Source organism: Sarcophilus harrisii, chromosome 4, assembly GCF_902635505.1.
Source record: "Sarcophilus harrisii chromosome 4, mSarHar1.11, whole genome shotgun sequence".
Classification (NCBI taxonomy): domain Eukaryota; kingdom Metazoa; phylum Chordata; class Mammalia; order Dasyuromorphia; family Dasyuridae; genus Sarcophilus; species Sarcophilus harrisii.
In genome coordinates this window covers 95,339,124-95,364,008 of record NC_045429.1, presented here as the reverse complement: position 1 = coordinate 95,364,008, position 24,885 = coordinate 95,339,124, and the positions used below count along the sequence as shown (strand labels likewise).

The 24,885-nt window shown below is 41.0% G+C and overlaps 1 protein-coding gene across 1 annotated transcript; it reads left to right on the top strand.

Moving 5' to 3' along the window:
* Positions 1–1,032: 1,032 nt before the first annotated feature.
* Positions 1,033–24,885, top strand: PTPN7 (protein tyrosine phosphatase non-receptor type 7). Its single transcript, XM_031968574.1, has 8 exons — positions 1,033–1,114; positions 2,321–2,510; positions 6,588–6,712; positions 11,494–11,631; positions 12,159–12,269; positions 18,057–18,214; positions 19,511–19,624; positions 23,552–24,885. Exons 2-8 carry the CDS (start codon positions 2,387–2,389, stop codon positions 23,643–23,645), a joined length of 864 nt encoding a protein of 287 aa, XP_031824434.1. The 5' UTR covers positions 1,033–1,114; positions 2,321–2,386; the 3' UTR covers positions 23,646–24,885.

The window sequence follows — 24,885 nt, the reverse complement described above, 5'->3', positions numbered from 1 at the left end:
CTGGACAGTAGGGGGAGATCTGGAGAGCAGGGGAGATCTGGACAGAAGGGGAGATCTGCACAGCAGGGGGAGATCTGGACAGCAGGAGAGATCTGGACAGCAGGGTAGCCAGGGAAGCGGGATAAAGGCTAGGGGTCAGGAGTGGCAGTGTCCAGCAAAAAGGTGTCATGTGACTATTCAGGGCAGTCCACACTGCCTAGAAATGAAACCCATCAGGAGGAAGATCTTTAGAAACTATTAAACTCTTATAACTGGAAGAAAGGGAAGATGCTTCGGGAGATGGGTAAATAAATACTGATGTATGGTGGAAATAGCCTGGCTTTGTAATTAGACCTGATACTGAACTCCAACATTGCTGTTACTCCCTGTGTGATCCTGGGAAAGTCACTTCACCACTTGACCCTCAATTTCCCCATTTGTTAAACAAGAGAATTGGACTAAATTATTCAGGCCTCTCAAGCCTATGAAATTGAGGAGGCCTATGAGAGTCAGTGCTTCCTTTTTTCACAAAATGGGTCACTGAGTCACAGCATCTCGATTAGAGGGAGTCCAAAGGTTCTTCCTGCTCTACATCTCTCACCCCTGCCCCTGCCCCATGGTCAAAGACAGCTCTTAGAAAGCAGAAACTCTCTCTTTAAAACAACTGTGTTTATTAAAATCTTAGCAAAATACTCTGCCTATAGAAGATAATTAATAAATATTTGTTGAAAAAATGAAAAAAAAATGTTGAATAATTGAAGTCTCAAAATTCAGAGCTGAAAGGAACTTTAAAGAATATCTCAACCAACCCCATTATTTAACCAAGGAGAAAAAAAAATGGGGGAAGTGTCTTGCTTAAGATCCTATAGCCTTGAGTTTAATTTCATTGCTTTGAATTGAATTCCTGGGAAAATGGACAGGACACCTGATGTCGGGATTGTCAGATGGCCCAGGCAAACGGGCACCCTCCCCCTGGTGGCAGTGGGCGCACGGAGGGCAGCATGTGGTTGGGTGTGCGTGGGTGGTAGGCAAGGAGGGGCTGAGGGAGGAAGCTGGCTTCCTGAAGCCTTCTCAGCCCTCAAACAGACAGACAGACAGCTGGCAGGAGGCAGCCTGGGGGGACACAGCCACTCCAGTAAGTACTAGAAGGGGGATGAGGGGAGGTGGGCTCGTGGAGTCCCTCAGTTCTGTGCAAGGGCAGCAATAGGGGGGAGGAGGTTATCGCTGGGAAGGTGAAAGTAGGGAAGGGGCACGACACCTTAGGGCTGGACTGGGCAGTGGACACATTTCCAATAACCCTCTGAGACCATGAGAACACAAAAGGCCAAGGGATTTCCCAGGAAAAAGAGGGGCAAACTTCCTCTTTCCCAAGACCAGACATGCAGTGTTCCCCTTGATCCCATATCCATTCGTCTTGCTTTTTTTTCCTTCTCTCCGACCCTAAGAAGTGCAGTTCCCCAGCTGCCCCTCTTTATCCCCAGACCCTGACCGGCTATATCTGAGACTCTGGGAGAGGGGCTTGCCCCCTAAAGAGGAAAAGGCCAAGACACCTCCCCATCCCCACCCCCACGTGCTCCCAGCTGTGTGCTGCCACATGCTCCCTTAGATTAAAGGCTCAGTGAAGCCATTTCCTGACAGTTACAGAGGCAAGAGTTGGGGAAGGACAGGAAGAGGAAAGAATCACCCCCTCAGTCTTCCTCACTGCACAGAGACCCCAGAGATGAAGTTGGGAAGGAGCATTGCCCATGGTTAAAGGGGGCCCGAGTGGACGGACGCTCACTCACTGAGACAGATGAGCCCTGGATCCCCCTCTGATCCCAGCACTGAGATATGCCTGGTATCAAGATGCCCAAAAGAAAACTTCCTCCAACCCTCTCTCTTCCTCCCTAGTTTTCTCCCCACAGAACCTGTTTCTCTTATTTTCCTCTTAGGAGCTTTTCCTGATCATATATATACATGCACACACACACCTATATCTCCCCCCCCCCAACACTTTCCTCTCTACCTCCTCCATAGCCTTCTATCTCTTCCTCCCCCTCACCAAAGTCCCTCTCCTCTTCCCCTTAGACAATTCATCCTGGGCCCTAAAAAGCTACCCGTCCTGCCCTCCAGATAATAACTGCTCCCACCCCGGAAATGCAGCGGCTCTGGGGGGAACGATAACAGCACCATGAGAAAACGGACAGCAGACTCAGGCCCAACCGCAAGCCCCAGCCCTGGCCTGTGGGGTCCTGCCCTGCCTCCTCCTCTGCTCAGATTGCCCGTCCTGGTCCCACAGGCCTGAAGGCCTCCTGCCCCTCACCTGAGGGACTGTCAGCCGTGGGGTGCCTGTGTCTTTCAGATGGTTACCGTGGCTGAGTGAGCCTGCTCTGGGCCCTTGCCTTGGCCCCCTGAGCCCCAGCCCAGCATGGTCCAGGCCTGGGAGGAGTGTTCCCGAGCTCAGCAGACAGCTCTGCCACAAGGGGCAAGCATGGCCCAGCCTCCTGCCCCAGGCTCTACCGCCAAGAAGCACATCAGACTGCAGGAGAGGTGAGACCTGGTGGGCTTCACCAGGAGACGGGGGTCTCTTATTCCAGACCCCTCAGCCCCGATCCCCCCCCACCATTAAAAATGCCCCTCCTCCTTCCCCAGCAGACATTTAGTGCAGAGCAGACTATTGCACTGAATCAATAAAGAAACCCAGATGTGCTGATTTGTGTGCATTTGCATGTCTGGGACATGGAGTTTCTTGTCACTCCATACCCAACGTCCCCCATGTTTTTCAACCTAATATAGGCTCAAGTTGGGTCGCTTTAACCTGAAAGAAAAGGTGGCTGGACTCTGACAAGAGCATTTCTCAGGATATCAGCCGCACAGATCCTTTCTGGACTGCCCTTGTCCTCCCTGTCCTTGGGTATGGACAGGGGCAGGGGAATTGCAGATATGGAGAAAGGGAAAAGCCTAGGCTCCCACAGAAGTTGGGGACCTGAAAGGGTATGCGCCAGTTGGCATTTTCCCTGGAGGAGGGAGAAACAAGGCCTGGCCTCCTGGGTCCCCTCCAGGGAGGGCACTGGAACCCGTGTCCATTCAAGCATCTTGAAAAAAATGGAGGTGTTTTCCTTGGATGTCAGGGGGGACAGGACAATGATCCTTAAAGATGTGAAGGTCTGCCAGGTAGAAGAATTAACTTTATTCTGCTTGACCCCAGATAGGAGCAATACATGGGAGTTTCAGAAAGGCAGATTTAGGAGAAAATCCTATAGGGAAAAACTTCCTAACAATTAGGGTTGCTCAAAAGTAGATCAGACTGCTTTGGGAAAGAGTTTCACATCATTGCAAGTCTTCGAGTAGAAAAGCTGGTGTAGGGACAGCTTGGGCTGGATCTCCTTGGAGAACTCTTCCAGCACTGAAATACTGGGATTCTGGACCTCAGGACCCTGGAATTAGGAAGCACTGGGAACGATCTCCCGTGTGACCTTTCTGGTTTTTTTGGGGGGTTTAATGGGTTGATCCTGGATGAGTTTGGGGAGGGAGATTGTTAGTGTTCAGAGAGGAACCCTACTTTTAAGGACTAATACCTGTTGGGCCCTTGAGAAAAGAAGAGTAGAGGGGTTTTGTAAGACCCTGGGGTTTCCCTTAAATTGAAATTTTTTGTTTTTGAATACATGAATATTCCACAATAAGGGATGTTGAGGTTGGGGAGATTAGGAATAAAGTTGTTTTAACGTTAGAAAATTGAAGTTTCATGTTTTTGTGGAGGAGGTTGAGGGGAGTGGGGAAGGAAGAATTTCAGAATAGAGGTAGACATGGAAGTAGAAAGTCATAGAAAATTTTGGAATTTTTGGGTTTTTGATTAAACCCCTATAATAAATAATAATATTTATTAAAAATAGGAAATTTTAATCAATAATTAATAGTGGGTAGATAAGGAGTTCTTTTTGGGAAGACCCTTTAAATTGCCAGATATTGATCAAATGAAAAGTACTTAACCCTGGAGTTTTCTTTATTATAAAATGAGGGATTGGACCCATGGTTAAGATTCCCTTCTTTTAAATTAGCATTGATGTATGGGAAAAGTGAGAGAGTGGAGGATTGGAGGGTCCGACAGGAGTAAGGGTTTAATTCCTCCTACATTGGAAGATTTCCCCAAATTTGTTAATTTTGAAGTGGTTTTTGGGGTGGACCGATGAATTTGTAAGAGTTTTGGGGGAAACAGGGAGGTGGGGGATTTTCGGGGGATAGGGAAGGGGTGGAGTAAATGGGGGGGATTGTTTTGGGTTTGTTAAAATGGGGAAAAAGGGGGGGGTTTTTCTTTCTAAAGGCATTTGGGTGTGGGTAGGGGGGGGGGGTTTAAAAGCGAGGGGGGGTGGGTTTAGAAGGGGGGGAAGAAAAGTGCTGGATAGAGGGAGATATAGTATTTTTGGGGAAATGGGTGTTAGGGAAAGGGGGGGGAAAATTTTTGGGGTTAGAAACCTTTAGGTGAGGGGTCTGGGGAGAATTTTTGAGTTATGGGGTGGGGGGGGGTTTTTGGGGAAAGTTTGGAGGGAGAAGCGGGTGTTTGTGGATTGGGAAATTGGGTAGGGGAAGAGAATGGAAAGAGAAAGGTGTTTTAAAATGTAAATAGTTGGGGGTGATGGGAAATTGGAGTTTTGAGTAGGGAAAGGGGGGGAAACAAGATGTTTGAAAGAATTTTGAGGAGGAGAGGATGGATTGGGATGGGGAGGTTTAAGGTATGAAAATAAGGAGCAAGAAGCCCAAGAAGAGATGGAGAGTATGTTTTGGGGGTATGGGGTGAGAGAGGGACTTTTAGAGATGTTTAGAGAAAATAAGATTGATTGGGGTGTGGGGAAGTGAGGGTGGGGATTTTGAGGTTGTGTTAGAGGATTGGAGGGAGGGAGAAAGTGAGTTTTGAAAGAGGAGAAGGGAGAAGGGGAGGAGAGAGTTTAGTTAGGAAGATGGAATTGGGAAAGGGGGAGTTGAGGAAGATTTTTGTTCAGAGGTTTTTTTGGAGGGAATTAGGGGGAATTGCTCTGGAGTTGGATTTCATTTTGTTGGATGAAAATTTTTTTGGGAATGGGTATGTTTTGTTTTGTTAGAGTTTAATTGTAAAGGTTTATTTGATGTTTGGTATTGTTTCCTTTTTCTTTTTCTTTCCTCCCTTTTCCCTTCCTTTCCCTTTCTCCTCCTCCTTTCATCCTTCCTCCCTCCTTTTCCCTTTTCTTTCTCCCTCTTTCCTGCTTTTTCCTTCTTTTCCCTTTCCTTTTTCTTTCCTTCCTCTCTCCTTTCCCCCTTCTTCTCTCTCCCCCCTTTCCCCCTTCCTTTCTCCCCCTCTCTTTTCTTCCCCCTCTCATCCCTCTCCCTGTCTTACTCTGTGTTTCTCTCTGTCTCTCACCTGTCTCTGTCTCTCTCTGTGTTTCTGTTTCTTCGTTTCTCCATGATCCTACAAAGTCCCAACTTAATGATTCAAAAAGCTTAAATTCACTATCATACCAACACCCAGAGAAGAGTTTTCTACCCTAAGAATCTAGCTGCTACATAACCCAGAGGGACTTGGCTAGTGAAAAGCAGAGAGGGGCTCACTTAACTAGAGAGAAAATAAAATAACACTCAATAACTAACTCAAGCCTAACTCACCAACCACAGAGGTTCCAGGGTGGGCAGAAGGACCAGAATTACATGATGACAGACACAGGCTCTTCCTGAGCCCCTTTCTAGAGCCCTCTTCATGGGAAGATATGGGCAATAGCAGACTTCCTCCCTGATGCTCTTCCTGCTGAAAGCTACCTTGTCCATGATGCTTATTGGTTATAGTTTCCTGACTTCGGACTGGAAGGGACTTCAGTTGATAATGACATCATCATGAGATGACCCAGAGAGATGAAATTATTTTCCCCAAGGTTTCTCAGGAAATTAGTGTAAAAGACAAAACTTGAACCAACTTCTCTGACTTCCAAACTAGCACTGCCTTGATTGTTTCTTTACAATCCTACTTGTGTTTGTTTGTTTGTTTGTTTGTTTTGGTTATTTGTTTTTTGTTTGTTTGTTTTGAAATAAAGACTGTTAAGTCCTCCATGGGAGGTCTTACATCTGAATTAAGAAACCTAAAATCTTGTCCTGACTCTTCTCCTATGTAATCTTGGCCAGTCTTTGCTGTGTAATCTTGGGCTGGTAGCATCTCTCTCAATCTCGGCTCTTCCATCAAAAGGACATTCATGATTTTCAATATTGGTCGTCCTTTCCTACCTTTCCATGCCCAGTTCAGTCTCTGTCCATATCACCGCACACCCAAGCTATTCCAACAGCCTTCTAGCTGGGGTCTCCCCCTTCAGTCTCTTACTTCTCCAATCTATCTTTCCCAGCACTAGATCCAGATGGCTCTGGAGGGTAAAGTGAGGCTGGTGACTTTGCACAGATCTCTCTCCCTTAAATCCAATTCACTCGCATGTCATGGTACGGTCCCGATGTCATGTTCCTCTTCGAGAACAAAGGACAAAACACCAATATCTTGATCATCCTAATACCCAACAAATAGCACTTCCCTGTTCAAAGACTTTTAATGACTCCCTATTTCCTACTGAATAAGGTCGCTCTTCATTCAGCAAGCATTCACTTACGGTGCTGATAATAAGCATTATTCCATAAGATTCCTGACCTCCATAATTTTTTTTTTCTCTCAGATCCCCAGAGCCGTGTCTGTCTTGGGCGGGCACAGAGCCAGGAGGATGGGGATTACATTAACGCCAACTACATCCGAGTAAGTATCTCTAGCAGCACCACAACAATCCCATGGCCAAGCAAAAGGGGTTTCTTGGGTAATTTGTATTATTATAATTCAATTCAACAAAGCACTTACTGCTATGGGCCAGGTATCATGCTAAACTCTAATAACTAATAACAGCAACTTGCATTTCTAGGACATTTTATAATTCATAAGCTATGACAAAAAGCTCATTTCTTTAAAACTTTTTGCATAGGTGGTACAGATATTAATTATCACATTTTCCAGATGAGAAAACTGAGATTCCGTTTGACTAAATGACACAGTAGATAGAGTACAGGGCTTGAAGTTAGGAAGACTCATCTCTGAGCTCAAATACAGCATCGGACACTTAATAGCTATGTCACTTAACCGTGCCTGCCTCAGTTTCCTCATCTGTAAAATGAGCCAGGATAATGGCAAGCCATACCAGTATTTTTGCCAAGAAAACTCCAAATGGGATCACAAAGAATCAGCTAAAACTAAAATGATCCAATAACAAAACAACACATAGAAAGTGTCAAGAGTTGAAATTCTAATTCAGACTTTTCTGTTTGGAAGTCAGTGTTCTTTTCTGCCTGTTCTTTTCTGGGACCTTAGGGTTCAAAAGCTCCCCACAGAGCTGATCACACTTGTGTAAATCACAGAGAGGGGCCAGAATAGAGCTGGAGGGGATGTTAGGCAGTGAATCATATGAGAATTCTTAATCTTTTGGCATCACAAACCCCTTTGACAGTCTGGCAAAGCTGAGGAAGTCTATCTTAGCATCATATTCTTAAATAATTGAAAGATGTGCTCAATTTTCATTAGAAGTTAGTGAATAATAAAGATGTAAATTTTTCTCATCCAAGTTCATAGATCAAATCTTGGGAATCTATGGACCCCACCGTAAGAACCCCTGATCAAGGAATGTAAATCCCCTGACAGCAAAGGCTAATTTTATTTTTTAATTTCTATCTTCAAAACCTAACACAGTGCTGAACTCATAGTAGGAATTTCATAAATATTTGTGGATTAATGGGTCTTATCCAGCTCCTTCCTTCTAAAGCATATGAAACAAAGATCCTAGTCGACTTCCTTTATAAAGTATTGAGGTTAGATTGGATCAATGTTCCCCAAACTGTGACTTGTGGAAATCTAGTGTCCAGATATGGCAGCTTTGGAAGAAAACATTGATGGTTTCTATTCTATTCTAAAACACCAAATATGAGCATATTTATGTATACTTACTACATGGAATTTTTTTTGGTCTGAAAATAAACCTAATTGTCTCTATTCTATTTTTTTATCTGGGGGTATTCACAGACTAATATTATTTCAAGGATGAAAGGGACCTTAGAAATTAACTAATCTAACCCATGGTCAAAAAATAATCACCCTATAAGGAAGCCACAAGTATCAGCTAGCCTGTACTATGTGTGTGTATATATAAATATATATATACACATATATGTATATACAAACATATACATATTATATACAGAATATATACAATATATCCATAGTGGAACAATGTTGTTGTCCGGTAATATCCAATTGTTCATGATGCTATGGACCATCCTGTTCACTGGATTTTCTTAGTAAAAGATACTGGAATGGTTTACTATTGTAACTTGTTCCAATTAGGTATAATTCTAATTGTTAGGAAATTTCTTTCCTGATATCAAACTTAGATTTTTCTACCTGTTCCCATTTTTTTTCATTTCCTTTCTTTCATTCTTTTTTTTTTTTCTTTTGCTGTCAATCAATTGTATTCCACAATTCATGACCCTATTTGGGTTTTTCCTAGCAAAGACACTGGACTGGTTTGCCATTTTCTTTTCCAGCTCCTTGTACAGATGAAAAACTGAAATGACTTGTAAAATGACTTAGCCCGATTCACCAAGCTATTAAGTATCTGAAGCTGTATTTGAACTCAGGAAGAGTAGTCTCCCTGACTCCAGGCTTAGTGCATCACTAACTGCCAATTTATAATAAGAGAAGCATTTATATAATACTTTAAACTTTACAAAGTCTTTTATAAATATTATCTCATTTTATCCTTACAACTACCCTGGGAAGTAGATACAATTTTTAAATCCTGTTGACTTTTTTTAGATGAGAAAATAAGTAAATAGTATCTGCTTGTGGTCAGTTTGTCAGTGTCTCTGAATTTGAACTCTGGTCTTGTTGACCCGACTCAGGATTCTATGCACTGTTCCACCTAGTAACCAATTTATTCCAAAAAATACCCAACAGGAATTCCCTATATAACCAGATCTGTTGCTATGGTCCATTTTATGATTCCCCCAAAGGTCACCTAGTCTTTTTTTTTTTAGTCATGTATATTGGCAGTTTATTGATATGCTGTTGTTGGCTTCTTTTCCCACCAAAAATAATGACTGTTTTCCCCTCAGATTTGTCTTTCATATTTTCTTATTTTAAAAGATATTTCTGAAATTAATCTATTTATTCTGTCAAAATTATACTTTGACTTTTCCAAATTATGTTCCCTACCCCTGTCCCTAGTGACATTTTCATTTTTTAATTAAAGTTTTTTATTTGCAAAATATATATTTTCAACATTCATCCCTTACAAAATTTTGATGTCACCTAGTCTTTAAGACTCTAAAGCTACTGCATTTATATACAGTGTTCACAATAATTAAACCCCTAAACTTGGCAGGAGATCCCCACCCATACTGAAAATCAGCCACTCAACTTTTAAAACATAAATAAGAGGTAATGAGTCTGGAAATCTGCAGGGGGAGACGTGCCAAAGGTGATGGAGAACAAGCCTTCCTTGGACCAACATTTCTTAAACTGTGGGTGGCTATCCCATATGGGGTCAGTAACTGAATGTGGGGCTTAAGAAATTATGATTTATTAGCAGTAAATGTTTTATTTGTAAACCTATTTTATATACCTATTTACCAGGGGTTGAGTAAAAATTTCTCAGGTGAAAAGGGGTCCGCAGTAGAAAAATTAAGAACCTCTATATTGGACTGCAATATCTCTTCTCTCCCTAGGAAGGGGAGAGACAGGACCAAGCAACAAACAACAAGCAACAACTCTGTGCCAGACACTGTTCTAAGTGTTTCGCAAATATTATAAAATTTAATTAGTAATAATAATAATAATGAGATAATAAATATTATCTCATTAGATAACTCCCCAACATTGTGGGGAGCACTGAAAAAATGTTGCTTTTGCAATTCAGCCCTTAAGGGGTCCTTTCTTTTTCATTTATCCCTCACCACTCCCTATTGTCAGACCTATAAATTCCATCCCACATAAGGACTCAAAGCTGAGGTGCCACTTGGTCAGGAAAGGAGTAACTCCCCAAAAATTGCCCGCTAAGGAAGCTAAGAGAAATGCCCCAGATTTCAGCCTCAGAGAATTTTGATAAACACTTAGCTCCTTCAGGTAAAGAACCACACATCCCTAGAGTGGGCATGAAACCTTCTGCCCTCTCGTGGTTATCAGAAGTAAGGGCATCCTTTCGCAGGTGGGGAAATAGCCATCTCTGATCATTGAGAGAAGAAAGAAGAATCTCCCCATTTAAAAGATTTAGGGCTAGGACATAATTTAAAGAACACATAATCGCCCTTATCCCCCACCCCATTTTACAGAAGGGAAAACTGAAGCCCAGAGAGAAAATTGGCCCAAGATCACACAGGTTACATGTAACAAAGACTGGTTCCATAGCAGATATGCTAAAAAGCATGTGGGATATAGAGGAAGTGGATCCACACTCAAATCCTAATGCTACCAAGAAACTTTAACCTATGTGAGTTTTGTTGTGTTACTTTGTCTATTTTGGCTTCTGTTTTCCCAGATATAAAATGACAGGTCTTTACTAGATGGTTTCTGCGGTCCCTTCCACCCTGGGATCTAGATTTGAGGGGAAACCAAATGCTTCATGACACCTGTCTCCAGTAGCTTCTCTAATCAATCCCCACTGAGGAAATCTGGACCCAGAAAAGTGAGAATGGCCATAGTCACACGGGGAGTAAATAGCAGAGCCAAGGTTGAACCAGGACTTCTACTGTATCTGGGTCTGTTTCCATAATGTTACACAATCTGATCCCTGTTTTCAGGGGATGTAAAAGGAGAATGTTGATTTGGAAGTCAGCAGTAGCAGCAACAGTAGCATGTTCAAGGACAGGCAATTAAGTATCCCAGAGCTGTATCCTTCTTATACCAAATATTCCATCATCTCTTTGCCATGGTCATCTCCCATGGCTTCCTTCTTCATCCCATGTTTCCTCAGACTCAGATTAAGCAGGACTTTCTATATGGGGCTTTTCCTTACCTTCCCAGCTCCTGATGCCTTCCCCAGATTGCTTTGTATTTTGTATTTTATCTATTTATCCATCCATTCATTTGTTTATGTGCTTGTTGCTGTCCTTTGAGGGGAAGGACTATTTCATACCTGTCTTTATGTACACTTAGCACAGTGTCTGGCACATAGTAGGTGTTTAAGGAATGCTTATCATTCACTGATTGATTGAGAGGGGGCAGAGAGGAAGATGGATTGTGGAGAAAAAGAGGAAAACTTGAAGATCTTGCTCTGCATTTTGATGCTAAATACATGAAATGTAGCAAAATTAAGCTATGCAAATGTCATGTAAATTGTGAAAAGGGGTGTGGGTGTGGGTGTGGGTGTTTGTCAAGAGTTCTGCCAAGTTTTTTTGAAAAGGGCTGCAACTTCATGTCAGGATGCCTAAGCTCCAGGGAGAGGGAGCTTGGGGAAGTTCCTTGAGGTTCTTCCTCCTTACTCTGTTCCATCTCCCCAGGGCTATGATGGCCGGGAGAAAGTTTACATTGCAACCCAGGGCCCCATGCGTAATACTGTGTCTGACTTCTGGGAAATGGTGTGGCAAGAGGAGGTGCCCCTCATCATCATGCTCACCCAGCTCCAAGAGGGCAAAGAGGTAGGTGGAAGCTTTCCCCAGAAAATCCACTCCTGAGCATCCCACAGGACCAGATTGCAGCAGACACAAGGGCACTTGGGAAGAGGCAGATTCCTAATATCTGTTAGACTAAGGAAGGATTCCAGCTGATCTTCCCCAGTAGGTAGATACTGGAGCAGAGGCAGCCAGTACCTCAGGGAAACACTCATAGTCCATCCCTAGGAAACAATCCCTAAGAGAACCATGGAAAATCTGCCTCTCTCTTTCTCCAGTTAGAATATAGCAGGATCCTTTCTCTGATTTTCTTTCCTTTCCCTTCCCCTTCCTCCACCTTCCATAGGGTAAAGACAACCATTTGGGGATAAAGTTTACTCCTTGCTCATTCTTAGTAATAGACCTAGTTCCCAACTTTCATGCAAGGGGAGATATAACTTCTACAACATAAACTCCTATCTCTCACCCCTAAAGAGCCAGTTCCTGTCTAGAGCATCCCTGGATCATGCTGACGGACTACTTCCCTCTCTCACTCCCATTTCCCTTCTACCTAGAAATGTGTTCACTATTGGCCGACAGAGGAGGAAAGCTATGGGCCATTCCAGATACGGGTCCAGGATGTGAAAGAACGCCCAGAATATATTGTCCGGCACCTTACTATTCAGGTATAACAATTGTTCAATAGAGATATAGAATTATTTGCTGGAAACTCTCCTCACTAAGGTATCTGGAGAGCCTGATAGGAGACAGACCTTTTCCACAGGGTGTAGGACCTGCCTAGCCTTTCCCACCCCCCAAGTCCAAAAATGTATGTCTCATTATGCATTTTGTATTTTTCAACTCTGTGTCAGAAAGTGAATAGTGTGCTTCATCATTGTTCTCCTGGAATTATGGTTAATCATCATATTGATCAGAATTTTCAAATTTTTCAGAGTTATTTGTCTTGATGATGTTGCTATTGTATAAATCGTTCTCGTGATTCTGCTCACTTCACTCTGCACTAGTTCATACAGTTTTGCTAGGTTTCTCTAGAACCGTGTCATTTGTTACGGCACCATAGCATTCTATAACAGGGAGGTATCTTGACTTGTTCAGTCATTCTCCAAACAATGAGCACTGTCGTCCTCCCTAACCTTTTGTAGTAACTCTATTTTAAGTCAAATCAAATCCTTTGCCAGGACTCGGGTCCAACAGAATTTCTTGAGCCCATAATTGGCAAAACCCTATCCTTTGTATCTAAGGCACAAGAGAGAGAGAACAGACACTGCTTCTGCCTTCCTAGAACTGAAAGTTTTCTTTCCTTGTCTTTGTTCTGCATGTCTACTCAAGCACTCTTTCCCTCACGAGACCCTTCCTGGGGGTCTTCCCTAGCTTTCTATGCCTCTGCACTCCCCTGAAATTTCCTTGTATTTGCTCTGCATGTATGCTGTGCAGACTTAGGGGAATCCACGTTGCTTCCCTTGATAGAATGAAAGCTACTTGACAGTAAGGTCTGTTTCATTGCCATCTTTCCCCAGGGTCTAGCATGGCTCATAGTATGTAAGGGGTGCTTAATAAATACTTAATTGATCCACTGGTGAGCCTAGATCCCAAACAGCATATTATACTTTTCTGTATGTATTCATATCTGTTTTGTCCTCATGGCAACTGACGAAGATAGGAAGCTGGGAAGGGGAAGTGTATCAGCACTCCTATTTTACCATGGATTAGGAAATTGAAGCTCAGGAGACAGAATGACTTCTCCAAATTCATACTACAAATCAGTAGCAACTTAGGACTAAAAAGCCAGATCTCCTCAGAAGGACCAATTTTTTTTTTTTTTAATTTAATAGCCTTTTATTTACAGGATATATACATGGGTAACTTTACAGCATTAACAATTGCCAAACCTCTTGTTCCAATTTTTCACCTCTTACCCCCACCCCCTCCCCTAAATGGCAGGATGACCAGTAGATGTTAAATATATTAAAATATAACTTAGATACATAATAAGTATACATGACCAAAACATTATTTTACTGTACAAAAAGAATCAGACTCTGAATTATTGTACAATTAGCTTGTGAAGGAAATCAAAAATGCAGGTGTGCATAAATATAGGGATTGGGAATTCAATGTAATGGTTTTTAGTCATCTCCCAGAGTTCTTTTTCTGGGTATAGCTGGTTCAGTTCATTACTGCTCCATTAGAAATGATTTGGTTGATCTTGTTGCTGAGGATGGCCTGATCCATCAGAACTGGTCATCATCTAGTATTGTTGTTGAAGTATATAATGATCTCCTGAGGACCAATTTTTTTAACATTGGTCTGTGCTCTCTTGATTCCCCAATCTTCTACAATTATTTTTAATTTAATTTCTTTATTATAATTTATAATATAATATACTAATTTACAAATAATTAATTTAACAATTTAATTTAATATTTCACTTTCCCTCAAATACATGTTAAAAACATTTAATGTACTAATTTACAAATAATTAATTTAATTTAATATTTCACTTTCCCTCAAATACATGTTAAAAACATTTAATATACTAATTTACAAATAATTAATTTAATTTAATATTTCACTTTCCCTCAAATACATGTTAAAAACATTTAATATACTAATTTACAAATAATTAATTTAATTTAATATTTCACTTTCCCTCAAATACATGTTAAAAACATTTAATATTTCTTTCTTAAAACTTGACAATCAAATTCTCTCCCCCTTCTTTTTTCCTTCCCCCTTCATTGAGAAGGCAAGTAATTTGATAAGTAATACATGTTCAGTCAAGCAAAACCTATTTCTATATTAGTCATGCTGTAAAAGAAAACACAGACCAAAAACGATTTCCAATAAACATGAAGTAAAAAAAAAAAAAAATTTGCTTTATTATGCATTCAAATTCCATTGGTTCTTTCTCTGGGGATGGACAGTATTTTTCATCATAAGTCTTTAGGAATTGTTTTGGATTGTTGTATTGCTGAGAAGAATAAAATAATTTGTAATTGATCATCATACAATATTGCTCTTACTGTTCTGATTCTATTTACTTCATTTTGCATAAGTTCATGTAAGTCTTTCCAGGTTTTTCTGAAAATATCCCGCTCATTATTTCTCACAACACAACAGTATTCCATTACATTCATATGCTACAACCTGTTCAATCATTCCCCAATTGATGGATATCCCCTCAATTTCCAATTTTTTTGCTACTATTAAAAGAACTGCTATAAATATTTTTGTACATATGGGTCCTTTTCCTTTTTATTTTTATTTCTTTGCAATAGAGACCTAGTAGTGATATTGCTTAGTCAAATGGTATGCATGATCTTATAGCTCCTTGGGCATGGTACCAAATTGTTCTGTAGAAACCACTTTATAAACAGTGCAGTACTATCTTAATTTCCTCACATCTCCAACATTTGTCATTTTCCTTTTCTGTTACATTAGCCAACCTGATAGGTGTGGGATGAAATCTTGGGAGTTGTTTTAATTTGCATATCTTTAATCAGTAATGATTTAAAACATTTTCATGTGACTATAGATAACTTTAATTACTTTATCAGAAAACTTCCTGTTCGTCACCATTGATAATCTATCAGTTTTTCATAAATTTGACTCAATTTTCTTTTTGAGAAAATAAAGACTTTTTCAGAGATACTCGCTGTAAAATATTTTTCAGTTATGATTACTCTGTATTTCCCTCCATTCTATTTTCTCCTTTTTATGCTCTCTCTCTTTTTACCCTGCCCATCCTCAAAAATGTTTTACTTCTGATTACCATCTCCTCCACTCTACCCTCCCTTTTATCACCCATCCACTTCCCTTCTCTTATCCCCTTTCCTTCCTACTTTCCTGTAGGGTAAAATAGATTTCTACACCCAACTGAATGTGCATATTATTTTTTTCTTTGAACCAATTTCAATGAGAGTAAGTTCAAGTTCTCCTGTCTACCTTCCCCATCTCCCCCTCTACTGTAAAAGCTCTTCCATATCTCTTTTATGTAAGATGACTTATTCCATTCTTCCTCTCCTTCCCCTTTCTCCAAGTTCATTCCTCTCTCTTTCCCCTTAATTTTATTTTTTAGACATCATTCCATTATATTCAACTCATACCCTTGTCTTCTCTCTCTCTCTCTCTCTCTCTCTCTCTCTCTATATATATATATATATATATATATATATATATACTCATTCTAACTGTCCAAATAATGAGAAAGTCCTTAAGAATTATAAGTATCATATTCTCATGTAAGAATATAAACAGTTTAATCTTATTGAATTCCTTTTTACCTTTTTATGTTTCTCTTCAGGCTTGTATTTCAAAATCAAATTTTCCATTCAACTCTGGTCTTATCATGAGGAATGTTTGAAAGTTCTCTGTTTCATTGAATATCCATTTTTTCCCTTGAAGAATTATATTCAGTTTTGCTGGGTAGGTGACTTTTGGTTATAATCTTAATTCTTTTGCCTTCTGGAATATCACATTCCAAGCCCTCCAATGTAGGAGCATCTATATCTTGTTTGTTCTGACTACACAATATTTAAATGTTTTTTTTCTGGTTGCTTGCAATATTTTCTTCTTAACCTGGGAGTTCCAGAATTTTGCTGAAACTAAAATATTCCTGTGAGTTTATATTTTAGGGTCTTTTTTAGATGATTGGTCAATTTTTAAAATTTCTATCTTACCTCTGGTTCTAAACTATCAGTGCAGTTTCCCTTGGTAATTTCTTGAAAGATGACGTTTAGGCTCTTTTTTAAAATCATAGATTTCAAGTATTACAATTCTAAAATTATCTCTCCTTGATCTATTTTCCAGATCAGTTGCTTTCCCATAGAGATATTTCACATTTCCTTCTATTTTTTGGACTTTCTTTTATTGCTTCTCAATGTTTCATGGAATCATTAGCTTTTACTTGCCCAATTCTAACTTTTAAAGAATTATTTTCTTCACTGAACTTTTGTACCCCTTTATTATTTGTCCAGTTCTACTTTTTAAAGTGTTCTTTTCTTCAGTGAATTTTTATACATATTTTTCCATTTGGCCAATTTTGCCTTTTGAGGCATTCTTCTCTTCATTGAATTTTTGTGCCTCTTTTACCATTTGGCCTAGTCTGTTCTTAAAGGTATATTTTCTTCAGTATTTTTTGTGCCTCCTTTACCAAACTGTTGACTCTTTTTTTATATAATTTTCTTGAATCAGTTTTTATTATTTCCTTCCCAATTTTTCCTCTACCTCTCTTATTTGATTTTTAAAATCCTTTTTGAGCTTTTTCAGGGCCTGGGAACAATTCACATTTTCTTTGTGGCTTTGGATGTAACAGTTACTATTTTATTGTCTTCTTAAGTTTGTGTTTAACTTTCTATGGTTAGGATTTTTTTTTTGTTATTTGCTCATTTTTCTAGCCTACTTCTTGACTTTTAGCTTTATATTAAAATTGGACTCTGCATCTTCGGTCCCAATCTTCAGATTTTTTGTGCAGTTATTTTCAGAACTAGTTCTAGGGGGTCTGTAAGTTTTAAGCTCCTCCAAAGTTGTATGCTCTAAGGAGAAATAAGTTTATTATTCTCCTTTCTTGTGCTCTGGTCTGTGAGTGACCACAAGCACCCTTTTCCTGAAACTGTGATCAGGGTCTCTGGTCCTTTGCTGCCATAAGCTCGGATGTGCTAATGTTCCTCCTTGCCTTGGACTGCCACCTGGATCCTGGTATGAGTAATACAACAGAGCCCTGCACCCAGTACCACCAAGGGACCCCTGTGCTCTCATTCTGACCAGTTGTATGACCACCCTACAATCTGTGGGGTCCCAGAACATCAAAAGTGGCTACTGCCACCCCAATTCAGTCCACCTCAAGTTCTACTGCTGGTTTGCTAGGGTGAGGTTTATATGCTAGTCTTACCCAAGTGTAATGGACTTTTTCTGCTGTCTTTCTATGTTGTCTTGGGCTGGAAAATTACTTTGCCCTGTCCTTTTGTGAGTTCTGCCACTCTAGAATTTGGTTCAAATATTGTTCTGAAAGGGATTTTGGGGAGCTCAGGCAATTCCTGCCTTTTCTTTTTTTTCTTGGCTCTGCCCCACTTACAACAGTTTTAAGGAAGGAAGAAACAGGGCATTAAAAGCAGGAGGAAAACTGGTATCCCCAACTTCCTGGCCCCTAATTCTCCAGAGTAATAATGTCTCATTACACAAAGACCCCTTCTCCTTTCTACCTCTTAGTATCTTTGGTTCTTCCTTTTAGATTCAAGCTCCTAAGGGGAACCTTTTCATATCTCCCTAATGATTAGTGCTCTCTCCCTAATGAATCTGACCTAAGTATACTTCTCTGTGTTAACACCCCATACAATGTGAGATCTTTGAGAGCAGGCACTGGTCCCACCTTTGATGAATTGAAGGGTCTACTTGAACCTCACAGTCCCCGTATCTGCACCCCTCCCTCCCTCACTCTTTACCTCATCTCTCAGTACCAGGAGGAGCGTCGTTCAGTAAAACACATCTTCTTCTCTGCGTGGCCTGATCATCAGACCCCAGAGTCAGCCGGGCCCCTCTTACGCCTGATGGATGAGATCGAGGAGAGCCCAGACACAGCAGCCAAATCTGGGCCCATCGTGGTCCACTGCAGGTTCGTATCTCACTCAAACCCTCCTAAGTCTGCCCCAGCCCCTGAGTTAGATACACACACAAACACATTCACACCTACACGTACACATACACTGAGCTATTGGGCTTTATTGCTCAAACCTGTGCAAACTGAGACCAAAGATGGCCTTGATTTGGGAAACTCTAAAAGATTAGTCGGGTGGTCAGATGGCAACATGGATAGAATACTACCGTACTGTGCTTAGAATCAAAAAGACTTGGCTCAAATTTATCTTACAATCTGTATGATTATGGGCACAGGAATCTGAAAAAATAAAACGATAATAGCATCTGGCTCAGAATTGTTGTGAGGATTAATGAGATAAATCACATGAAATACTTTGAAAGATATAAAACACTAAATGCTATCTTTTATTATTATCAAATGTGCTGGCATTGAATACAGAACACCGGCCTAAATACTGAAGGAAGATCTGGGGAAGACTGGACATGGAGAAGAGGTCCTAGCCTGAGGGAGCTCCTGTTCTAGGAGGAGGGAGGTTGGGAAGGGGAGCTGGCTTGATGTGTGGTGGTGGTGAGCTCCCAGACAGGTTTCGCATGAAGGATTCCTAAAAGCGATGAAGTATCAACAAATCTGAGAAAAAAATTGAATGGGAGAAAAAGGGAGAATGAAGTAGGGGAGACTGGGATGGAGGAGATAGCAGGGAGAGAGGGTTGGGGGGGGGGATGCTGGTGAAAATATGGCTGGGATAGAGAAGCCACAGAGAAAATTAAATATAACTAGCTGACATTTATTTAGACAGGGCTTTAAGGTTAAATGCTTGCCCAGGGTTGTACTGACAAGCAGGCTTTGAACTCTGACTTCTTCTATAAAGGAAACAAAGATCAATGAAGAAATGGCTTACCAGAAAAGCATGAGAAACTTTGCTCAGGTGGGGCCATACCTAGGCTGATCAGAGAGGAGGAGGATTCCAAAGAAGGGCTAAGTGACAGAAGGGGAGAAACACTGGAGCTTTCTTAGCAGATGAAATGTGTTTTTTTAAAAAAGAGCAGCAGTGTCTGTGACCATTGCTTGACTCCTGCAATAACCCCTCTTCTGCTCTCCTTGATGAGATTTTCTTTGGCCCATCCAATTGTTGTACTCCACCAATGCCCCAAGATGGTCTTCGCAGCATTGATTTTATTCCCCAAACCCCAAGAGAGAAGCCCTGATTTCCAGCTCTGCTAGCCTAGAACTAGACCCCTGAGGCTAACTAGCTTCTACATACCTTGTTTTCCTGGTGACATACCCTACTTTTCCCCTTTGCTTTATTTCTAGTGCTGGGATCGGCCGGACTGGCTGCTTCATTGCCACACGGATTGGCTGTCAACAGCTCAAGGCTCGGGGAGAAGTAGACATCCTGGGCATTGTTTGCCAGCTTCGGTTGGACAGGTGGGTTCCAGCTAAAGCTAAGAGCTACCCTGACAACCACATCAACGATCATCCCCAGGTCCAAGCCTTTCCTTATGTCCCCATTCTTGTATGTATCATTCAAGCACCAGTGTCTTGAAAGAAAGGATCCCTGCTGCTGAAAACAACTTTATTTTATCACTAGTAGGGTGTACATTTTTACTTGGGGTGGGTGGGCACTAGGATTTGGATCACAAATATATGGATTTATTTAGAACCTCAACTGCTCATTTAAAAAGATTTGATATATGTATAAAAACATTTTATAATCCCCCTGACCTGGAAAATTTAAGGGTTGAGGGCTGGGGAAGAACAAAATACCTAGCAATGGGAGAGAACTAAAAATGAAAGATATGGAGATGAAATTGTAGTGAGACATTTGCAGAAAATATATCTCATCAAAGTTGCACAAATTGCTAGGACTCAAGAGCTGATGGAATCGGTTTGATTTTATATATATATATTGGCAAAGACAATTGGGGTTAAGTGACTTGGCCAGGGTCACACAACTAGGAAGTGTTAAGTGTCTAAGACCAGATTTGAGTTCAGGTCCCCCTGACTTCAGGGCTGGTGCTCTCTCCACTGCACTAACTTAGCTGCCCCCTCAAACACTTATTAAATTTTGGGCAAGGCACTATAGTGAGCATCCAGGATACCAAGATGCTTCTTCCAGAAACTCCCTCCCCCTCAAGGAGCTTCCTATCTAAAACAGGGGAAAGAGGAGAACACAAATAACAATAAGTAAAGATAAGACAGAAGAAAGACTGAGCAAAGCATCATAAGAAATTTAAGAAGGGAGGGATCACTCTCCCTTGCAGGAAAGAAGGAGGGGGATGTCAGGGAAGGATAGATGGCCCTTGAAGAAAAGAGAGAACTTTTAACAGATGGAGACACAGGAGATCAGATGCACAAAAGTCATGCTAGGGCAGAGTAATCCAATTAGCTGCTTATTGACTCCTCAGATTGATTTTCCTTCCACCTATCAGACCACGCTTTCTCAGTGTACTTTGCTGATCATCAGCCATCTTTGGCTTTTAAATATGGGTGCCCCACAAGGGTCTCTCTTGGGCCCTCTTCCATCTGTACTCTATCTTCCTATGGTTTTTTTAGCTTCTATGAGTTCAATGGTTATTTCTTTTTTAAATTTCTTTTTCATTTCACAGAATAAAACAAGCATGTCTGTTATACAGTAAAATAAAAAGATGATTATACACGGAACTATAAATCTACTATATACAACTTACTATTCCCTGTAAATATACAACAAAATTATCATGTAAATTTTTTTTCTTCCCTTCCTCACTCAGAGATGGCTACCACTAGACACAAATAGTTGTGTATATATATCATATGTATTATGTGCATTGTGTATTTATATATACACACATATATATACATATAATTCTATACATACTTCTACCTATTGGGTTTTTTCTTAGGATGCAGATAGCATCTTTCTTCATATGTCCTTTATTTCTAATTTGTATATTTATAATAATTGAGATAACTTAATCACTTTCAATAATTATTTCTATGCAAATGACTCCCTGATCAATATATCCAGGCTTGATTTCTCTCCCAAACTCTAGAACGGCATCACTAAGTGCTGGGGAACAGCACTACTTGAATGTCCTATAGGTATCTCAGATTCAACATGTTTAAAATAGTATTCTTCATTCTCTCCTGTCGAACCTGTCTGTTCTCTAGGAATTATTTGTGGTGAGGGCACCCCATCATTCTGGCCATCCAGGATCAAAACATTAGAGTCATTCTGTGCTTTTCATTCTTCCTTACTCCCATATCCAATCAGTTGTCTTGCCTTGTCAAGCCTGCTTCTACACATTGCTCCTATCCATCTCCCTACTGTGTTAACTAGACTATTGCAATAGCCCCTCTGCTTCTAGTCTCTTTCCCTCTCAAATCTATCTCCCACATAGAGGCTGAAATAATAATCCTAAAGCACAGGTATGAGCAAATTGCTCCTTCACTAAAAAATATTCAGAGGTTCCCTATTATTGCTGCCTCAGCCTGATATTTAAATCAAGCCATCAAGCATTGATTAAACACACTAGAGATACTGACTACAAAAAAGGATGAGTGCTGGGTCTGGAGGTGGGAAGACCCAAGTTCAAATTCAGCCGCAGACACTTCCCAGATGTCTGATCCTGGGCATGTCATTTACTCTTTGCTTGAGTGTTTTCTCAGCTATAAAATGGGAATAATGAATGATATCCCCTATCTCCTAGAATTGTTGTGGAGGATCAAATGAGATGGCATTTGTAAAGTGCTTAGCACAGTGCCTGGCTCGCAGGTGCTTAGTCAATGCTTATTTTGAAGAAGAAATAGACCTTGCCTTTAAAGAAGTTATAATCTAGGCAAGGGAAGCAGTATGTACACACACACACATATGTACATGTGTGTGTATAGACATGTGTGTAGATATACTGTTTCCCCTGGCAAGATATATCATATCATATTATATTATATTATATTATATTATATTATATTATATTATGATATATTCATATAGATAAAAGATAACTTGGGGGTTGTAGATGCAGAATTGAAAAAGGCTTCATGTAGAAGATAAAGTGAGACTCTAAAAGTAATTAGGGGCTCTAAGAAACAATGAGGAGTGAGTGTTATTTTTGGCTCAGAGATCAATGAGAGTAAAGGCACAGATATTATAAATGGAGTGATGGACCTGAGGCACATAAAAGAGGGCCAAATAGGCTGAACAAAAGTATGTGATATGTACAATATAATGTACATGTAGTAATGTATAAGACTAGAAAAGTAGATTACATTCAAACTGTGGAAGACTTTAAATGCCAAACAGAAAAGCTTTGATCCTAGTTAATAGGGAGTTATTGGAGTTTATTGAGTAAGGGAATGATAGTGAGGCCTGCATTTAGTTAGGGAAAATCACTTTGAATGAGCAGAACCAGGATTTCATTATATAAGGCAACAAGATTATACAATGATCAATTCTGATGGACATGGCTCTTCTCAACAATGAAATGGTTCAGATCAGTTCCATCATTATCTTGTGATGATGAAAATCATCCACACCCAGAGAGGGGCCTGTGGGAACTGAGTGTGGATCACAAGGCATTTTCACTCTTTTTGTTATTGTTTGCTTGAATTTTATTTTCTCATTTGTTTTGCCTTTTTGATCTGATTCTTTTTGTGAAGCAAGATAATTGTATAACTACATGTGCCTATATTGGATTTACATACATTTTATCATGTTTAACATGTATTGGATTACTCACCATCTAGGAGAGGGGGGAGAAGGAAGAGGGAAATTGGAACACAAGGTTTTGCAAGGGTCAATGGTGAAAAATTATTCTTGCATATATTTTGAAAATAAAAAGCTTCGGGGCAGCTAGGTGGTACAGTGGATAGAGCACCAGCCCTGAAGTCAAGAGGACCTAAGTTCAAATCTGGCCTCAGACACATAACACTTCCTAGCTGTGTGACCCTGGGCAAGTCACTTAACCCCAATTGCCTCAGCAAAATGAATAAAAATAAAAATAAAAAGCTTCAATTGGAAAAAAAAGAGGGCTACATGACAGATCAAAGTGGGTATAGATGGCCTAGAGTCTCCAATTCTGCTTTTCTGCAACCTCTTGTCCCCATCTTCTCCTCAGATCTTTAGACATGGCTTTGGGTATAGATGGAATTCTACCTGGACAGAAAGTAGACACAAGTGAACAATTGTTTTTAAACATTTTGTTCAGGGAATCTATGGTTTGTAAGCCAAGGAAACCAGCTTTGAGTGTTATGGCGGAAGCCGTGTGAGATAGAGGAGGAACCACTGTTGGAGAAGATGGAAAGCTGGAGTCTTTGGAATCCTCCTGATCTTGTCTTTGCTCTCAGCATCCACTATGTTGTTTCTCCTTCCAGGGGGGGCATGATCCAGACCAGTGAGCAATACCAGTTCCTGCACCACACCCTGGCCCTGTATGCTGCCCAGCTGCCTGAGGAACCAAACCCATGACCTTCTGGGACTTGGCTGAAGAGATGGCATAGGTCATACAGCATCCAGCCTGGACCCAGCCAGAGAGGGGGAACCACTCTCCTTATAGGTCTAGAACTTTGCCCTCTCCCTCTGTCACACTCGTCCCTCAGGTCTCTGATCCCAGAGCTGGGCATTGTTCCCTCTGTGCCCCGAGTTTTCACTCTCTTTTCATGTCCCTGGGAAGGACCTGGTATCCCAGATCACTAACTCACCGACTGGCAGATGGAGGAATGGGGGAATTGTATTAGAAGGAAGGCCAGTCCTCGGACCAGAGTGCAGAGCTGATCCTCCTTCTGCAACAAGGAATAGCTGAGTTGGAAAAGATAAAACCAGAGATACCAGGACTTTTTATCTTACCTTCTTCTCTAGTCCTCAGTTTCTCAAAGTGGACAGAAAGGACATTATGTCTATGTTTGTATGCCTAATTCTCGAGCCCATAGCCTGCTTCGAGCTTAATGATTTGAGTTGCCAATTGCAGCAAGCCTGAAGGGAAAACCCCAAGTGGTCCCACATTCTCTGGCATACCATGAATGTACCCAAATTTCCTCGTCTACATCATGGGGGCAAAGCTTCCAGGGACCTCTGATCATGGAGCCTGTGTTTGGAGATCCTAAGAACAAAAGGAGCTTGGGGAAAGTCCTGGCAACTATTTTTGCCTCATTCCCCTTCCTGGGCACTGGAAAATATTTCTGGACTATCCCTCCACCCACTCCTTTTGGGAAACTTTGTAACACAAAGAAGTCCTATACCAAACCACCCATGCAGCACTTAGCACATAGAATGCCAAACAGCCCTGAGATGCTCGTGATGTTCTTTTTAGGCTAGACCCTCCTATAGCTTTCCAAAGTCCTAGAGATGCTTCCTTCTTCTCCCCATCAACCAGTCTGTGGACACTGGAGATTCCCTGTAAAGGGAATCTTTAGTCTTTACTAAAGAACCCAATTCTCTTCTGCCTTCCCACCTTGGATTCTGGGACCACAAATGGAGAAATGGCCCGGGCCACATGGCATCCAGCCTAAAACCATCTTGGGGGTGAAGGGGAAGTAGGGGGAAGAAGGGAGGGAGGAAGGCAAAGATAAATGAAATGTCTGCAGAGGTATCCTCCCCCTCTCTGACACCCTTCATACCTGCCATTCACCGGTTAAATTTCTCTAGGATAATCCCACCGATAAGCTGTAAGCCCCAAAATATCCAGTCCAATAAAGCAATAAAGTAATAA

Coding starts and splice junctions, on each gene's coding strand:
- PTPN7 (XM_031968574.1), top strand. CDS start 2,387: ATGGTCCAGGCCTGGGAGGAGTGTTCCCGAGCTCAGCAGACAGCTCTG. Junction 12,270..18,056: donor TCCGGCACCTTACTATTCAG/GTATAACAATTG, acceptor CTCATCTCTCAG/TACCAGGAGGAGCGTCGTTC. Junction 19,625..23,551: donor TGCCAGCTTCGGTTGGACAG/GTGGGTTCCAGC, acceptor TTCTCCTTCCAG/GGGGGGCATGATCCAGACCA.